The sequence below is a fragment of the Myxocyprinus asiaticus genome, chromosome 12, assembly GCF_019703515.2.
Source record: "Myxocyprinus asiaticus isolate MX2 ecotype Aquarium Trade chromosome 12, UBuf_Myxa_2, whole genome shotgun sequence".
Classification (NCBI taxonomy): domain Eukaryota; kingdom Metazoa; phylum Chordata; class Actinopteri; order Cypriniformes; family Catostomidae; genus Myxocyprinus; species Myxocyprinus asiaticus.
In genome coordinates, this window is record NC_059355.1 from 47,418,614 (window position 1) to 47,438,240 (window position 19,627).

A 19,627-nucleotide genomic window follows, 5' to 3' on the forward strand; every position below is an offset into this window, starting at 1 on the left:
TATTATTATTATCTTTAAAAAATAAATAAATAAATAAACTATCCAGCGTGAATGTCTCCACTGAGAGAAGAACGTTCTGCTATTTTACACAAAATAACAGAACAATGTTGGCACTGTAACAAATGATCATTCATCCAGATTCTTTTTCAGTGAAGTGTAACTTTTCATTCAGTTTTCATAGTATTTTTAAATAAAACTTTATTACGTGATATGAAGGTGAAAGAAAATGCTGTTAATCATGTACGAATTTGTTGTTTCAAAGGGAGGTGTGACCAAATAAATTTGAGAACCACTGTATTAGAAAGTTCATATTCTTATTCTGCTGTTGAACGTAATCCAGAGCACGTCATTTTATAATTCGCTAGTGATCTAGAAACAGCTGCGCCCTGTTTGATTGACAGGCAGCGTATGTGTGTGTGCTGAAAATGTGCGTGCGTTCCGGAAAAAGCTCGCGCTAATGCGCACCTGAACGGTCAAATACATTTCAGAATTCCGCCAAAATGAGTGATGTCTAAAGTGAACCTAAACAATGGAGAAAAAAGCGGATTTGTATTAAAATGTGGGACTTGTAAGTATAAATGTAAGCTAATAGACCTGCTGCTGTCGTCTAGTGTGTCATTATAATAATCAAACAACCATAACAAGAAAACACTCACTGCTCTTGACTGAGTAACTTTAGTAGCTATAAAAAGTATTCATGTATTAAAATCATACGGTGAAGACCAGTAGTAGTTTTATGTTGAATTTCATTCTGAATGTTTACCTGAATACTTGATACTGCTGTTAAAAACTTTTAAAGCTGTTAAAAAGCACAGAATGTTCTTAATTTGTATTTTTTGTTCTATTATTTTCTATCTATCTATTTCTATTAATTGCTGTTTTTTTATTATTGTTATTTTATTACTGACTGTTTACAAGTCTTGAATAATTAAGAACTTAAAACCATTCTTCCATAATTCACATATTAGTTAGTGTTATTATTTGTTGTGTTTTTGGAACTGGTATTGAGAATCGCCAAATTTCACTACAGACTACTGAAATTTTGGTATTGTGATAATGTATAGACTTTATTGTACATGGCAAATCTTGCTGCAATAACATGATGAAAAAGTAAATCTCATTCCATAGAAGTGTGAGCACCCCTGCTGTAAATGAAGGCGATGGAGGCTTTTCTTTATTTGGCTACCATACGTAACATAAAATAATTATCATATAACAATAGCCTTCTCCCCTACCCAGTGCAGTTTACATTTCAAGTTCAAGGAAATATACTATTATAAAGACAGTTTAAAAAAAAAAAAGTGCAATAAATGCATGATGTTTCCAAAGTCAATGAGTAATCGTGTTAAATAATCGTGATCTCAATTTTGACCAAAATAATCATGATTATAATTTTTGCCATAATTAAGCAGCCCTATTCTGAAGTGATCCAATTGGTTTTGGGTGGAAACCAACCAATATACAATATAACTCTTTTTTCTCTGTACATCTTGCCATTGTATTCTCTAGGCACATTCATGATTTCAAGCTCGATTACACTTCCTAGTGATTGACGCATGCACGGAGCGCCAGATGGCGCTAGGAAGTGTTATCAAGTTTGAAATCACGATCGCCAAGGAGACTGGATTACTTTTATGATGCTTTATGTAATATTTGGTCTTTCACATTTCTGGCCACCATTCACTTGCATTGTGAGGACCAACACAGCTGAGATATTCTTCTAAAAATCTTCATTTGTGTTCTGCAGAAGAAAGAAAGTCATACACATCTGGGATGTCATGAGGGTGTGTAAATGATGAGAGAATTTACATTTTGGGTGAACTATCCCTTTAACATTAATGACTATTAATGTAACACATCTTCTAGTATATGTAGAAATGATCATTGACAAAGTATTGCTCATTGTTAGTTCATGTTAACTATTCTGTGAACTTAAACAAATGTTAGTGATTACAACCTTATAGTAAAATGTTACCACTAAATCTAGATCATTATAGATACAATATATCAATAGTTTTTTTACGCATCAAAGAATAGTGGGTAATCAGCTCTGTCTCTCTCTCTTTCTTTCTCTATTCCTCACACTCCTCACACTGGACAAAGGTCCAGGTGACCAAACAACCAACATACACACACAGCTGGCTCCAGAGGTAGAAAAGTAAAAAAAATAAAAAATAATAATTATATATATATATATATATATATATATATATGTATGTATACACACACAAGAAAGTGATAAACTAAGTTCAAGCTATAAAATATGTAGATGACTGGCACAACTTGTCATAACCTTGAAGGGATGCACAGAGTTGCAGCAGGAAAGTGGCCACATGAGTAAGTGTGTGTGTGTGTGTGTGTGTGTGTGTGCACGCGTGTTCTATTTATATCGCTGCTGCTGAAGTAGGTGTAGTTTGTTAGGGAGTGTGTGTGTAGGAGTAAAGCTGTACAACTGCTTATCTAACATCACTGACTATAGGCAGAGAAGAGAGAGAAAGAGATAGAGAAAGGGACAAAAATAGGAACAGACAGAGAAAGAGAAACACAGAAGTGCTTTCAATTTCCATTCTATTTACTTCAGCAAAAATAACTTAAAATAACTAATCAAGATGGAAGTGATGTAACGCAATGTACGTTCATCTAACCTAAACTGTTTGTCAGCTGGACCCTGACACTTACTTGGAAGTACTGCCTGAAATTTTAATACATTTTAACTAAAGCTAATACAATGGCATTTATATATTCCATAAGGATCCAAATACTTTTCTGGGTAACTGTACATTTATACACAAAATTGATTAAACAAAACACTTTCCACTCTTTAACTTTACACAATATTTACTCAAAATTAATTCAAAACAGGACATTTATACTCTGAACATTTGTTAATTGTCCAAGCACGTACCGTTATCCAATATATTTTGTCTCTCTAATGATACTGAGGTACAATTACATTCAAACACTAGCGCTGCATCCCAACAATCATATATCGATATAGTGCGATACTTTTTCTCACAATATTGTATAAATACTTTAGATCCATGTATTAAAATGTTTATTCATCTATTTATGTATTCATATCATGTTTAACATTTTAATAATGAAGCAGTAAGTCATCTATAAGCACAAACTGAAACTAGCGTTTAGTGTTTTTCAACGCGTTCAGAACCGCAATAGCGTCTGAAACGTAGCCTGCAGAATAGGGCTGGGAATAGTAAGGAATTTCACAATTCCAGTTCTGATTCCTCTCAATGATTCTAATTTCTTAATGATTCAATTAAAGGGATAGTTCACCCAAAAATAAAAATCATTTACTCACCACCATGCCATCCCAGATGTGTATGACTTTCTTTCTACTGCAGAACACAAATTATTTTTAGAATCATGATTTTGATTCTAGTACTTGATGCATTCGCAGAGCGCTAGATGGAGCTATAGGAAGTGTAATTCAGCTTGAAATCATGATCACCAAAGAGACTGCTGTCAAGATTTATTGTGAAAAAGGAATTACATTTTGGTCTGTTCTCACCCAAAACCGATTGGATCACTTTAGAAGACCTGATTAAATAGATATATTTTGACAAATAGATTGATTAAACTGGAGTCATATAGAATACTTTTATGCTGCCTTTATGTGATATTTGGACATTCCGATATCTGGTCACCATTGACTTGCATTGTATGGACCTACAGAGCTGAAATATTCTTCTAAAAATCGTTGTTTGTGTTCAGCAGAAGAAAGAAAGTCATGCACATCTGGGATGACATGAGGGTCAGTAAATGATGAAAGAATTTTCATTTTGGGGTGAACTATCCCTTTAATGATTCTCATTTTTAACGAAGAAATACAGTATTTGGAAATAAGAAATGCAATTTTATCGCATTTACTGCCCTTAGTAGTCTGTTGCCAAATTATGAGACCATTTCAGATTTTAAAAGAGCAGATATAACAAATCAGGGATAAATTTAATTCAATTCTTTTTAATGACTTTTTAAAGAGGCATAAATGCATTTCAATAATTGGTCCTACTGTAACCATAGGTCTATATTGAATTCAAATTCAAAATGCTAATACATACTGTATTTCATTCATTCATTCATTCATTTTTTTTTAAATACATTTCCACTGATAACAACAAAACTTAAAAAATGTGTAGACCTATCTTTAACTAGGGCTACACATTGTCTCATGAACAATGCAAGACTGAATGTCACGTAGAAAACCGTAGTAGGCTATACCCAAACCTTCAGTGTTAAGATTGTGTTAAGGTTGCAAACTTTCTCTGTTGTTTGCTCTACATTTCCATCTATCCCTTTCTCTACCCCAAACATTTCCAACACACCTGCTTGCCATTTTCCTTGCTGAAGACCCAAAATATTCAAGACTGTTGCATGCTGAATACAGCTTGTCTGTTCTATTTACTTTCTTCAAAATAAATTTGAGAAGCAAAAAAAAATAAATAAATAAATTGTAGAATTAATTTGCAAAACCTTTTTGGGGGGGGGGGAGGGTGAGAGAAGAATATCAGAATAAACTGGGCATGAAGAGAAAAGAGAGACGAATAGGGAGGCAATCTTGTTAGTGGGCCGCCGTAGCCCAGGGAAGATTTCTATCAGACGCACATATAGGGAGAGGCATCCATTTAGAAAATGGCTTTTCTGCACATGCTGGGCCATTTAGCACTCCCTGTGACGACTCCTGTTTGGGCCAGAGATAAATGCACTTTCACACACTCGCTGCTCACTCACATACACATACACACACGCTCAGACCACAGACTCAGCAACCTCCAGCTACTGAGTTTGCAAACACAGACTTGCATGCATTCAATGTGTCACAAACTGATTTTGAAAAGACACACAAATGCGTACAAACAAATTAAAATGTATTTTTCCTCTCAAACAACTCAGAACCCTTCCTATCAGTAACACTGGTGTGTATGCAAGCAGAATATGTCTAAAGCTGGCAAAGAAACAAAAAAGCGTCACAGCTTGTACTAAAAAACAAATAAAGCCAGAGATACATTATTTACTTGGAATCATTTAACATATACACAATATTGCCAAAAGTATTCGCTCATCTGCCTTTAGACGCATATGAACTTAAGTGACATCCCATTCTTAATCCATAGGGTTTAATATGACGTTAGCCCACCCTTTGCAGCTATAACAGCTTCAACTCTTCTGGGAAGGCTTTCCACAAGGTTTAGGAGTGTGTTTATGGGAATTTTTGACCATTCTTCCAGAAGCGCATTTGTGAGGTCAGACACTGATGTTGGACGAGAAGGCCTGGCTCGCAGTCTTCGCTCTAATTCATCCCAAAGGTGCTCTATCAGGTTGAGGTCAGGACTCTGTGCAGGCCAGTCAAGTTCTTCCACACCAAACTCGCTCATCCATGTCTTTATGGACCTTACTTTGTGCACTGGTGTGCAGTCATGTTGGAACAGGAAGGGGCCATCCCCAAACTGTTCCCACAAAGTTGGGAGCATGGAATTGTCCAAAATCTCTTGGTATGCTGAAGAATTCAGAGTTCCTTTCACTGGAACTAAGGGGCAAAGCCCAGCTCTTGAAAAACAACCCCACACCATAATCCCTCCTCCACCAAACTTCACAGCTGGCACAATGAAGTCAGACAAGTACCGTTCTCCTGGCAACCACCAAACCCAGACTCGTCCATCAGATTGCCAGATGGAGAAGCGTGATTCGTCACTCCAGAGAACGCGTCTCCACTGCTCTAGAGTCCAGTGGCGGCGTGCTTTACACCACTGCATCCGACGCTTTGCATTGCACTTGGTGATGTATGGCTTGGATGCAGCTGCTCGGCCATGGAAACCCATTCCATGAAGCTCTCTATGCACTGTTCTTGAGCTAATCTGAAGGCCACACGAACTTTGGAGGTCTTTAGCGATTGACTCTGCAGAAAGTTGGCGACCTCTGCGCACTATGCGCAGACCCCGCTCTGTCATTTTACGTGGCCTACCACTTCGTGGCTGAGTTGCTGTCATTCCCAATCGCTTCCACTTTGTTATAATACCACTGACAGTTGACTGTGGAACATTTAGTAGCGAGGAAATTTCACAACTGGACTTGTTGCACAGGTGGCATCCTATCACAGTACCATGCTGGAATTCACTGAGCTCCTGAGAGCGGCCCATTCTTTCACAAATGTTTGTAGAAGCAGTCTGCATGCCTAGGTGCTTCATTTTATACACCTGTGGCCATGGAAGTGATTGGAACAACTGAATTCAATTATTTGGATGGGTGAGCGAATACTTTTGGCAATATAGTGTATTTAAATATTAATTTATACTGTATACAGTGGTGTTCAAAAGTCTGAGACCATAGTCTGGATATTTTCTTTTTATTATTTAAATTGGAAAAAAACAAAACAGAAAGTTTGATTTTAAAAATACATTTTTTAAAAAAGATGTAAAATTAAGAAATATTAATATTAAGATAATAAGCTATTTCTTGGTGACCAAATAAAAGTACATATTTTTGTGACATTGACTGTGTTAACTCCTTTGTACAAAAAGTCAGATTTCCCAGTTTACACTGAAGCACACAAGATGCTATTTGGGACAATTTCAAAACATGCTGTTTTACATGGATCATCAGGTTTTGCACAAACTTCTGGATTCCACAGCAGCTTGAGTGCATGCTGATATTAAAGCAAAATGGGGACATACTGTACCAAATGCAAAGAAATTCTGAATTCATATTGATTTTCAATTCAACTTGTTCAGCTGATAATATAATTTCTAATGTAAAGTTGTATTTAATTAGACAAAATCAGAAATAGAAGAATTTTCACTGGTGGTCTCAGACTTTTAGACCCTTCTTTATATGTATCTGTATAAACTGTTTCATATTCATCAGTTTGTGTAAAACTATCATTTTACAAGTGAAAAAAATGGAAAAGTATGCAATGTACATTGCAGGCTTTCGGAAACCATGAAATTATAACTTAGCACTCAAGATTGTGTGTGATAACTACTATCATTATGAAAAAGTCATTAAAGTAATCATCAGTAACACTTAACAATAAGGTTCCATTTGTTAACATTAGTTAATGCATTAGGTATCATAAACAAATGATTAACAATATGTATTTTACAGCATTTATTAATCTTTGTTAGTTAATAAAAAATAAAATTTTTCATTGTTAGTTCATGTAAATTCATAGAGCATTAACTAATGTTAACAAAAACAACTGTTGATTTTAAAAATGTATTAGTATATATTGAAATTAACATTAACTAAGATTTAAAAAATGCTGAAAACGTATTATTGATTGTAAGTTCATGATAACTAATGTTGTGGAAACTTATTGTAAAGTGTTACCAAATCATCTTACATAACGAATGTCATGATAACATCATAAGCAAGTTAAAGCTTCTTCCTATGGCACCACAACAAATGTACATAATAAAAATGTATTTATTAACGATAAATAAATACATGCTATGATTTACTAAAGCTATGATTTACTAAAGACAAATATCTTTATAACATAAGCTATGGTTTACTAAATACAAATATTTTTACCCTGAAGCACTGCAACTGGACAAGCCAACTTGAATCATCCTCAAGTATTTTTCTTAATTAAAAGGCCCTTAGAAATGTACCATAAAAAAAAATAGATGTTAATAACTTTGTATTCCTAGAAGCACCTTACAGGGTCAATATGAGTATGGTAATCAAACAGTACCATGACATTTTTGTAACGGGCAACAATGTGGATTGTTTACAGAATACACATTAAAAAGATTAAAAGCTTAACTTACTCCTTTTATTTGTTGAGCTCCAGTGACTAGTTGAAGCACCTTCTCCAACTCTTTCTCTATACGACCTGCCCAGTGAATCATCCTATTAGAGAAAGACAACATTGATTAAGAGCAGTATCAATAAGTACCGATCAAAATAATGACAGATGAATCCAAATTCACATAGATATCCATTCAATATAGTATGCAAGATAAGGATTAGTGCATTCCAAATGTTTTAACCATGTTGTATTATGGACTGCAGTCACTGTCTACTTAACGTATCAGTCAAAGGTGATTGGTCTTAGCTGGTTTAAATGGTCAGCCAGCTGGTCAAACTACCTAACTAGCTTGCAAGTAGAGGTCGACCGTTAATTAATTTTGCCGATACTTAAAACCCAGGTGGTGTAACACAACAGATTCATTGGCCGATAGTTTTTCAAATGGATTTATAGAATGTTAAAAAAAAAAAAAATATCTTAGTCTTTCCTTTCTAAGATGGCCACAGACAGAGGTTACAAAAGTCCAATATGAACAAAATCCCAGATGCAGTTTATTGTGCAATTAAAATCCAAATTGATTTGTGAGATAGTTTCACTAATAATCTTCCAGAATTGTCTCAAATACTCAGTAAACCAAAAAGTCTAGAAGAACTTGATGTAATAACAGAAAATATAAATACAGTCTTATCTAGCACTCTTGATAGTGTCGCCCCCTTCGATTAAAAAAAATTCAAGAAAAAAGCCCTGCACCATGGTGCAATGATCATACTCATGCTCTCAAGAGAGCAGCTCGGAAAATGGAGCGCAAGTGGAAGAATACAAAATTAGAGGTAATTCGCGGTGCATGGAAGGGTAGTGTTTGTAGCTACAGACAGGCACTAAAAGCTGCCAGGTCAGCATATTTTAGCAAACTCATAGAAAATAAACACAACATTCCTAGGTGTTTATTTAGTACTGTGGCTAAACTGGTAAGGAATAAATCATAGACTGAACCAGATATTCAGTCACAGCACAATAGCAATGACTTCATGAATTTCTTTACTGATAAAATTGAAATAATCAGAAATAAAACTGAAACTATGCAATCAACTGTCACAGCACCTAAGAAAACAGTGTCTCATAATTTTCCTCACGAGCAACTTCAATCCTTCGCTGTCATAGGTCATGAAAAGCTAACAAAACTTAGCAAAAAATCAAAAGCCACAACATGTATGTTAGATCCAATACCAACTAAGCTCATAAAAGATGTATTCCCTGTAATCTCAGAACTTCTTTATATTATTAACTCCTCGCTATCCTTAGGACATGTCCCAAGAATCTTTCAAATGGCAGTTATCAAACTGCTTATTAAGAAACCACAGCTTGATCCTGGAGAATTAGCTAATTACAGACAGATTTCAAATCTACCATTTATGTCGAAAATACTAAAAAATGTAGTGTCCTCCCAAGTATGTTAATTTCTACAGAGAAATGGTATATATGAACAATTTAAGTCAGGATTTAGGTCCCAACACAGTACAGAGACTGCACTTATCAGAGTTACAAATGACTTGCTCTTATCATCTGATTGCGGCTGCATTTCTCTTCTAGTGCTTTTAGATCTTGGTGCTGCCTTCGACATGATAGATCACGACATTCTCTTGAATAGGCTGGAGAATTATGTTGGCATTAGTGGACTTGCATTAGTATGGTTTAGTCCTAGTTATCAGACCGCTACCACTTTGTATGTGTATATGAAGAACTTGGGTGTTATATTTGATACCAATCTGTCCTTCGAAAATCAAATTTCCAATGTTTGTAGAACAGCATTTTTCTAAGTTACGACACATGCTCTCTGTTGCTGATGCAAAAAAACTAATTCATGTGTTCATGACCTCAAGACTAGATTATTGTAATGCATTACTGGGAGGATGTCCAGCAAGTTCAATAAATAAACTTCCATTGGTTCAAAATGCAGCTGCCAGAGTGCTGACTAGAACCAAGAAATATGATCATATTAGCCTCATTTTATAGTCATTACACTGGCTACCTCTTAAATGTGTATTAATTTTAAAATTCTGTTAACTACATACAAAGCTTTGAGTGGTCTAGCTCCACAGTACTTAAGTGACCTTCTGACACATTATATTCCATCACGTTCATTACGATCACAAAATTCTGGCTTGTTAATAGTTCCTATAATATCACAATCCACAAAAGGAGGTAGATCCTTTTCCTATTTGGCTCCAATACTATGGAATAGTCTCTCTAACACTGTTAGTGATGCAGACACACTCACTCAGTTTAAGTCTAGACTAAAGACTCATCTATTTAGCCAGGCATACACCATTTATCCATCAACTCACAATTAGGCTGCTTTAGTTAGGTCTGCCGGAACCAGAAACATCTATCATGATCTATAACTCTGCAAAAAATTGAATGACATCTACACTAATATTATTCTATTTGGGATTCATATCCCGAGGTTAACAGAGCCGGCCAGATCCAGCTCGGTTCCTGCTTGGTATCGGACTCCACTGCTATGTGTCTCTGAGTGATGACGACTAAATGCAGCCAGTGCTAGCCAGACATCACTTCAGTCTTTTACGATGGACTTCAGAGGATGAACTGATGCCAACTCCAACTGTAAGACATCGGATACTTCATATGCCACTGCCTGAACCTTGGATTTAGGATGGACCCCACTGAACCTCCCCGAAATGACCCGCCGGTTGAACTGTGATGCACCTCACTGATCTCTGCCTGCATCACCTTTGTCTATTGATGGACTACACTCTTGAAATGGAATACATTGACTATCATTTAACTGCCAACATAAGCCTTCATCAGCCAACTAACAAGGACAATTAATATATGTGAACTTCTGCAGTTAATCCAGGATGGACTTCAAAGACATTAGTCATTAATCTTACAGTTCATAGTATATATATATATATATATATATATATATCTTTTTAAACACTGGACTTTAACACTTACTTAGTTCACTAATCTTATACCATTACCTGCACTGCACATAAATAACTAATATTGGCATTATACTCATGCTGTTTAGCCAGAGGGGAACTGGCCCCCACAGTGAGTCTGGTTTCTCCCAAGGTCATTTTTCTCCATTAACAACATCTTATGGAGTTTTGTTTTCCTTGCCACCGTCGCCTTCGGCTTGCTCACTGGGGTTCTAAATACAATTATTATTAATTATTTAATTTCTATTCTATATATCAAACTACACAATGATCACTCTAAGACTTTATAGATATTACAGTTTCATTTTTTGTTAATGCATGATTTTCTGTAAAGCTACTTTGAAACGATGTGTGTTAAGAAAAGTGCTACACAAATAAAATAATAATAATAACCAGAATACAAATTACGATTTGGTGCATAAAGCAGGACATTTAACCATAAACAACCCAGGAATACACTTACTTATTTCTGGACTGTTCTTTTGGAATGACGGAGACTTGGCTCAGTTACAATGCTCTCTATTTAAGTATTTAGCAATTTAAGCATTTCATAGCCTATATTCTCCAGATTAAACCTATCTGCAACTATCGGCAGAGATTTTTGCAGAGAGCCAATAGTTCCAAAGAGCAACAATCAGCACCAATTAATCGGCAAAACGATTTATTTCACAGCTCTCTGGAATACTTAATTCTGATTGGTCAATATCACCATCTAGCATTCTGATATTTCTGAGTAACAACTGCAAATCCAGGGATTAAGACATACTACAGGTATTGTTAGTCATCTTTCCTACTTCTCGGATCACTGTGTGATCTCTACAAGTAATCTAATAAAATAATTTCAACTCAAATCAATATTTCATGTCCATGTATTTATTTATTTATTTAGCAAGTAGTCTTGTAATAAAATGGACATTGTCAGAGACAGTTTAGTAGTTTAGCAGAGATGGGAGAATGGGAGAAACTGGAGCAGCCAACGGATGAAAAAAAAGGAAGTTGCTTTTTATGGTAAAAGAGCCTATCACATTTTAGATACAGACATTGCCTGTCAGTCAACTCGAGAATGTGCATGCGCATTAGCTGAACCAGCCTGAAAAATATAATTTTATATTTTTATAATTTCTCAGCTAAGCTGGTGTCAGAGTGCAGGGTCAGCCATGATACAGCACCCCTAGAGCAGATAGGATCAAGGGCCTTGCTCAAGGGGCCAACAGTGGCATCTTGGCAGTGCTGGGGCTTGAACCCCCAACCTGATGAGCAGTAACCCAGAGCCTTAACTGCTGAGCCACCACTGCCCCAATGTTCCCAATGACACTGAGTGCATTTACATGTACAAAAAATGCTGAAATTAAATCAACTTATAAAATCCAGACAACAAAATTACACAGTGTTTGGATGAAAGTCTGAAATTATTGAATTTTTTACCATCTTAATGTCAAAACATATACAGTTAACATACAACATGGAATTAGTTGTAGCTAAAGTCTAGGTTTGCCATTTAGCTATTTGCTTAAACTGTTTGTGACCTTTGTGATTAAAAAAGAAAAACACAATTAACATTATATTACCTGTTGTCAGCTTTCTTCCATGGAACACATAAGGTGAAGTTAAGCAGTATGCTAGCCTTAGTGACCATTCACTTTCATTGCATTTGGTGACTGAGGCTGTAAGTCCCATATAGTCTGGTAAATATCTTCTTTTGTGTTCCACAGAAGAAAGAAAGTCATATAGATTTGGAACAACATGAGGGTGAGTAAATTTCAGAATTTTTCCTTTTGGGTGGACTATCCCTTTAACATTTAGTGTGTATGAAACTAAAGGAAAACATTACAGGGTAATATCAGTGTTGTCACAGAAACCCTATAACAGTTTTATCTGCTCAAGCCTAATGGTCAGAGATTTGCAACCTCAGCCCGGGGTCAGAAATAACCCTTATCTGTGTTACACAGCCTTAGAATAGCCCCCCAAAGAAATCCTGTGCATGTGAGTGTGCTTTACTGAGTGAGCATTCTTATCTACTTGATATGAATGACTGAGCCCAGCAATTTTATTAGCATAGAATATAATGTGCTTTTAAAATAAAATATATTATTTCTGAAAAGTGTACTGTATATGAGGATGTGTGTTCCCTCTGAAATCACATTCTCTTGTACACATTTCTGTTTCTCCCATACACTGGCATCTGAGCTTTCTCAAAATAAAGATGAAATGGCATTCACAACCTATTTTACTTCCGTAATTTTACATATTTCTGAGTGAAACTGGATATGGATAAAAAGTAGGGCAAGACATGATTTTAACCATTAGGAATTGATTGGATTGTAAAAAAAGTGGGTGTTCCATACCTAAACAGAGTCAAATATGAATGTAACTCGCAGTGGATCGTTGTGGACTGCTTGGCAGATTCTCACAAAACCTGTCTAGAAAATGTCCCGGTCCTATTTTATTCCAAAATCAAAAGAAACAAACAATAAATAATATGTTGCAAATGGAAAATGAAATATTTTATAGGCCCATTAATGTGTTTTCCATTAAAACTTTATTTTCATGAGAGTTTTACTCATTATGATATTCTCATTACTGTAATGTGAAAAAATGAATCCTTGTTATAGTGGTACTCCCTTGGTGCTACCTGTTAATTTAGCTGATTTTAATTTTAAAAAATCATTGTATGAGAGCATCTTTTTTTACTGTAATACAGTAAATACAGTAAAAAATTACTGTGTTGCAGAAATCAGAATCATCATTGAAAACAATGATAATAGTAAAAAGTAGAACATCCGGTCACATTACGGTAATGAGAATTGGGGGTAAAATGTGCTTAACTGTCTTTTGAATAATGTGAGAATGGTTCTAAATGAAGCCTCGATTTTCTTTATGCAAAATATAATTTTTTTCTTAACAGATATCATGAGAAATCACACACTCCCCTCTGGAAACACCGCTGGCACCCACTTTTGCGTACACTTTTTGACTGGGATGTAAAAGCTAATGGTCAATGTCTTCACCTCGATGTTATTTTCCAAATCTATTGTTGTTTTATTATAACCGTAACCTTAGTGTTGATGGAACAATAACGTTAACCACCATTAAATTACTGCGTTAGTGATTAGCAAGATTTTAAAAAGACTGCATTACCTACAACCGCAGCCTAAAATTATGTCTAAATAGCTATATGGATTTTGGATAACATTATTTCTGGTCTTGGTCACATCAGAGGCTTAGAGGCATAACAAATTACTGCAATTTGAACATTACAAATACAAACTTTTCTTTTTCTTTTGAAATAATATGCACTGATAATTCATGCACAGTATGACCAGGAATATACAGTATATTTAAAAAGTAAATTGGGTCCATTTTAAATGTATGTTTCCTTCCAATTTCTCCTTCTTTCACATCTCCCATCCTCTCTTCCTTTCTCTCTGGCAGTAGGCTGCTCTGCTGTTGGCAGGTATGAGAGGATGTTTAAGGAGTCAAATAAAGAAAGGCCAGTTCTGACAGAAGTGGCTCTCTAAGCAGCCACAACAAAGCAAACTGAGCCAAACCCTGAATGAAGCAATCAAACGTCTGGAGATCAGGGCTGTATATATCTGCACACAGCTCCAAAAGCTCCTAACACAACAAGATTCAGCAGGGAGAGAGGGGGAAAGTAAGAAGATGCTGTCTTCAGCACAAGACACTAGATACCTACTCACACAAAAGTACACTGATCTATCTCAATGGGTAAATTCACACAGCTACATTCAAGGAGTCAAGTGTTTGGAACTGACTAACGTACTTGGGTGTTTCTTCAACTATGCACACTTTCAGCCCTGTGGACTTAAAATAAACTATGAAAACACATTTTTCTAAGAGTGTCAAACATTGCATATACTGTACATATTTCACCAAAAAAAGTCTGTCATTTTAAATTTACAGATAACAACAGTAAACTTTGTATTGCTTTTTTAAGGCCTTAATGCTATTCAAAAATGTTATGCATTTCAGGCAGCAACTCCTGCTGCTTTCATCCTCTTAGATATGAGGATATTGCTCATAGACATGGTTATATAACTCTTAGTATTAAACTTAACATTTTTAGTATAAAACATTAGTGCTATGGACATGAATGATACCTCAAAATGTGTGGTTTGTTTTGAGGAGAGGTGTGCTGTTACTTTTCAAATGGTCTGATGATTTTCAAACAATCCCACAGACTCACATTGAAGAAGAGACCTGAGCCAAGGGACTTAAGCAACCACCCAGAACGAACGTATTAATAGATTAAAAAAAATATCAAACAAAGTGACGACAGCAAACACATAATGCTAGACATTTTCTTAGAATTAACTTCAATTTTCTGAGCCATTTTACGCTGACATTTAAGCATCTATTCCCAAGGTGAAATTTAATGGATGAATGAAGTCAGTTCCCCTTTCATTTTCATTTTGAACAATTTACTGTATATGATGTTTAATAATTTTAAACTTAACACAATTTTTCTAAAAGGTGTGGAAATGTGTGTGGAAAAAGTGTGGCTTAATTGTCTGAATACTTATTATGGACATGTATCAACCAAACTCGCACACAAAATTTGGTTGTGACTCGATTGTGTAAATTTGGTTGTAGAATGCACATTTAAATCTAACCAAACTATGTATGAACAGACCCATATTGAGCACTCCAGATAAACCTGAAAACTTTATTGTGCTGCTTTGTGAAGGTGGCCAATTAATGGACTAACTGTTATATATGCACATATATGTTTTTACAATAACAGCATTAGGGGCTTTTAGCACCAACTAATGGCTCATTCACTCCCATCTTGGTAACACCCTCCAGTATACTTGAATGAAAAAAGAACAAAATCTCCAAAAGTGTTTGCCAAGCTTACATTTCAATAAAGCCGATAAAATCACCAAATTTTACAACAATGGTGTAATAAAGTTGACTTGTTTAGCTTGAATTAGGTTCAAACGAATACTTTTCTAGTTGGTCCAGCTAACGCACATGCACTTTCTAGAGGACTGTGGCAAAGACTATATTGCCAATAAGGGAAAAACTAATTTTATTTCCTTGCTTTTTTGCACATTTTACTGATAAAAATAGGTTCGGTAAATCACCACCCCAACTCAAACTCATGTCGTCTGTTTAAGCACCACAGTTCAAAGTGTCAGTATTTGCACTAACCACTAGGCAGACTTCCCATTAATTTCTCTATGACTGCCAAGTCTCTGCCTCAATGTCCTGTTTGTCCTCACATTTCATGGTTTCCAAAGTAATTAACTAATCTTTGCCAAACCCTATTATTATAAGTACTATGACCTCAGAAACTCCTAATGCAAATACAGGAAGCTAAGCCAACAGAGACAGAGTTTCCTGTTGTTTAGCATTTGGTACTGACAGATGCTCAAATGAGCAGTTTGTCAAATTAAACTGGCAGCGTTTTTAGATTATACAACTAGTAATGAAAGATTCACAATAAGACCGTAATAAAATCTTTGAGAGTGAAGCATGTCAACCGAGAAAAGGCCAGCTAGTAACGGAAGGAGGGATAAAGGTTTTGAGAGTGAGGGATGTGTCTCAGGGACTACTGATAATAACTGCTAATGACAACACCTCCAACCTGTGCGTGCATCTTGAATGCTTGCTCTTTTTATACTCTCACGGGCTATAAAATGTGCCAGACCATAGCAATGTATACTTTTCGGTATTTGGATGCATGTAAATTAAATGGGAAAATGTTATTTACATTTCTATGGCAATTAATTTTCCTGCACATTTTTGTTCCTTTTGAGAGCTTCTCTTTAAAAATCTATCATCTCACATTCAACTTTCTTTCTGTCTATCTATCATAGAGAATGCCTTGCTTAACAGCTTGAAGGCCCCTTTGTAAAAACCAATACTGAAAGATATTCTAAGAGCTTTATAAAGCCACCAAATTTAGCTTTACACAGCAGTACATGTAACAGAATGGCAGCTTAGTAAAAGCAAAGACTTGGGAACATTCAAAACACTGGCAAACTTGTGTTTTATGTAAGATAAGACCAATTCATCAAACTAGGATACTGTAGATCACTTTATTGTGTTGTTGTACAATATAAAACGTGAAAGTTGATATTCATGTTTGAAGCTACAGTACATCCTGTTAATATGAATTTACAATGATATCAAATGCCTTGCAAGGGGGTTCACCAAACAAGTTGTTATCAGTCTGTGTAAATCAGCCAGCATTTGTGGAGTAAAATGTGAAAATCTATGACACCGATTTAAGAAACCAACTTTTGTCTTGATTAGTTGTTGTCTATGAGTCACAAAATGATTCTAATAAAGTTATAATCATAACCAACCCACACATTTACAGTATACTGGCCATGACTTCAACTACTTCAACTTCCCTCTCTTTGCTGCATTAGCATACGCAGTTCCAGTACAGATGTACACATGGTTTTCAGCACCATGGAGAGCGCATTACAATGACAAACAAAACTTCAACTGAGAAGTGCCAAAGAAATTTAATTAAAATATATTTTCTGTTGGTGCCCAGCTTACAGTAACAAAATTCTTTATTGCTACACTGAAAAACACATTTAATGCAACATCAACATGCATCTTGGCTTGCGCCTTGTGGCTTTATTATCTCCAAAATTGCATCAATTCTGAACATTATGTTGATAAGGCATATTTTTGTATAATCTCATAAAAGGCTAAATACTTTGTTATTAATAAATATGCCTGTCCCTTTAAAGTCACTGATTCCCTAGACCACTTATCTGCAGCATTACTTATCAGAAAACAAATCAAAGTTTCCAGTATTGCTGTGCTCAGGTCTAAGACTGCGGCCTAAGCTTAACCAGTGGCATTAGTTTGGGGTGGGACTACAGTATCTGCCTTAACGACCAATGGCAGACAGGGGGAGTTTTCAAGGAAACACATTTGAAAACAGTCACTATTTCTGCCATATTGTTTGAACTCACCAGTGGCACAGAAATTAGATACTTCACCTTCAAGTAACTATTTCTGAACGCAATTGACACCCTGAATCTAATCCATAGATCTGTTGGAGAACACAAAACTGACCTCTAATTCAGAAGGACTGAGAAGTTGATGAGGACAAATGGATGAAAGAAGACATGGGACTTGGTTTGCGTAACCAGGTAGAGGTTACTTTCGTCTCTGGATTAATTATTTAAATGCTGAGTCATTTAGCCATTAACTAGCGAACTGCACTGCATGACTGATGGTAATGGTTACCACGAGAACACATGTCCCACCTTAATCATCTTGCACAAAACATCCTTAAATGTTTTTATAAAAGAGAAATTTGTGTTGACCTGTATACGACCTACACAAAAGGCAAGCATCCATCTCAGTGGCTGCTGATTGTAAATCAAGGAGGATTTTCAAGACCTTGACATTTAGGTTTTGTTCCAAAACGAAGTGAGCTGCCCAGCATCTCAACTGAAATGGAACCAACTGAAGTGGCTGATTTGAAATGCTCAACAGCACCTACAGGCCCCATTTACTTCCACTGTAGGTGCCTCACTGTAACCCAGATTTTAGCTTTTTTTTTTTTTTTTTTTTTTTAAAGAAAAGGAGGGATGAATCGAAATTAATATTTGTGGAAATCAACATTATGCAACAAATGCTCTAATATTCCTTTAAAATGTAACCTACACAGGCAGCTCACTAGGTTTGTGGAACAGAGCCTTGAAAACCCTGAATTGTGGCAAAAAGATTTGAAATGGTTTCCTTTTGGAGGATATATGGTCTATATATATACAATGATAAAATTTACCCTCAATGCAAAAGGTTTAAGCAGGCCCGTTAGTAGCTATGATTCTGTTTGGTTATTGATTGATTTCCTTGCCTTTGTTAAACCCTTCTAGATAGTAGTCATGCTTTCTAACTCACTGGGTTTAGTAAAAAGGGTTAGGTCTCAAGGCTTAAAGCACCGCGTAAAATGAGCATTACAAAGCTCTCTGACTACTGTGGATCACAGCCCTGCAAGCAGAAAACACACAAACAGAGAGTGCGAAAGATATTCTTTATCACCATATTAGCAAGAATATCAGTTATTAACCATACAAGGGTTGAAAACCAGCCTGATATACTATTTAGCCATTTAAGACCATCCAGACAGCCTATTTTTCTTTCTTCTGCAACATCTCTGTGCGTTTGACAGGTTGATAGACGTCGCTTATCAAGGTTGACAGATTACATATGCCGCGCTGTTTGTAAAGTAAAACAATCTTTTTAAATGCACGATATCATTCTCACTCCAGAGGAAGGAAGAAATTATTTCAAGGCCTAGGTTAATTACTGTCGTGCTAAGAATGGAATAATATGCCCTTATCAATTACATTTGAAATTCAGAGACAATATAAAATACTGGACAAACTATAAACACGGTTATATTTTTAAAATCATATGAAAGTTATTGAAATTGTAATCCTAGCAAAGCTGCCTTTGTAATGCATTTCAAAATGTTATCACTATCTTTTAAACTCAAATATATTAGAAATAAAATATTAAAATATTTTTTTTTAAACTGCAATGGTAAACAATGTCACCACAAACAACTTCATCTCATATTACATAAAGCCTTACATAATCAGCATCAAAATTCTATGATTTCATAAACCATGTGAGACGAGCTAATCCACTAAGGACTGGCATGTGTGGGCACAGAGTGGACAAATCCAACCTCTGCCCCAGCCCTTACGAGCAGGGGCGGATCTACCAGGATAGCAAATGCCACCCCATCTGCCACCCCAGTATAAGTATACAAATGTATAAAATATGTGTAGGGGTTTATTCATATCGAACTGCCTCAACTCTCACCGGATGCACAAATGACTACACAGACTAATCGTGTGATTGATTACAGTGGCAGCCAATCATGTGAATG

At 35.8% G+C, this 19,627-nt stretch overlaps 1 protein-coding gene across 1 annotated transcript in view; it reads right to left on the reverse strand.

Moving 5' to 3' along the window:
* Window positions 1-19,627, reverse strand: part of LOC127448953 (voltage-dependent calcium channel subunit alpha-2/delta-2-like) — a 282,297-nt gene that overhangs the window by 257,228 nt on the left and 5,442 nt on the right. The window contains exon 2 of the mRNA XM_051711950.1: window positions 7,788-7,869. Within this exon, the coding sequence (XP_051567910.1) occupies window positions 7,788-7,869 (82 nt within the window). The remainder of the gene's footprint in view (window positions 1-7,787; window positions 7,870-19,627) is intronic.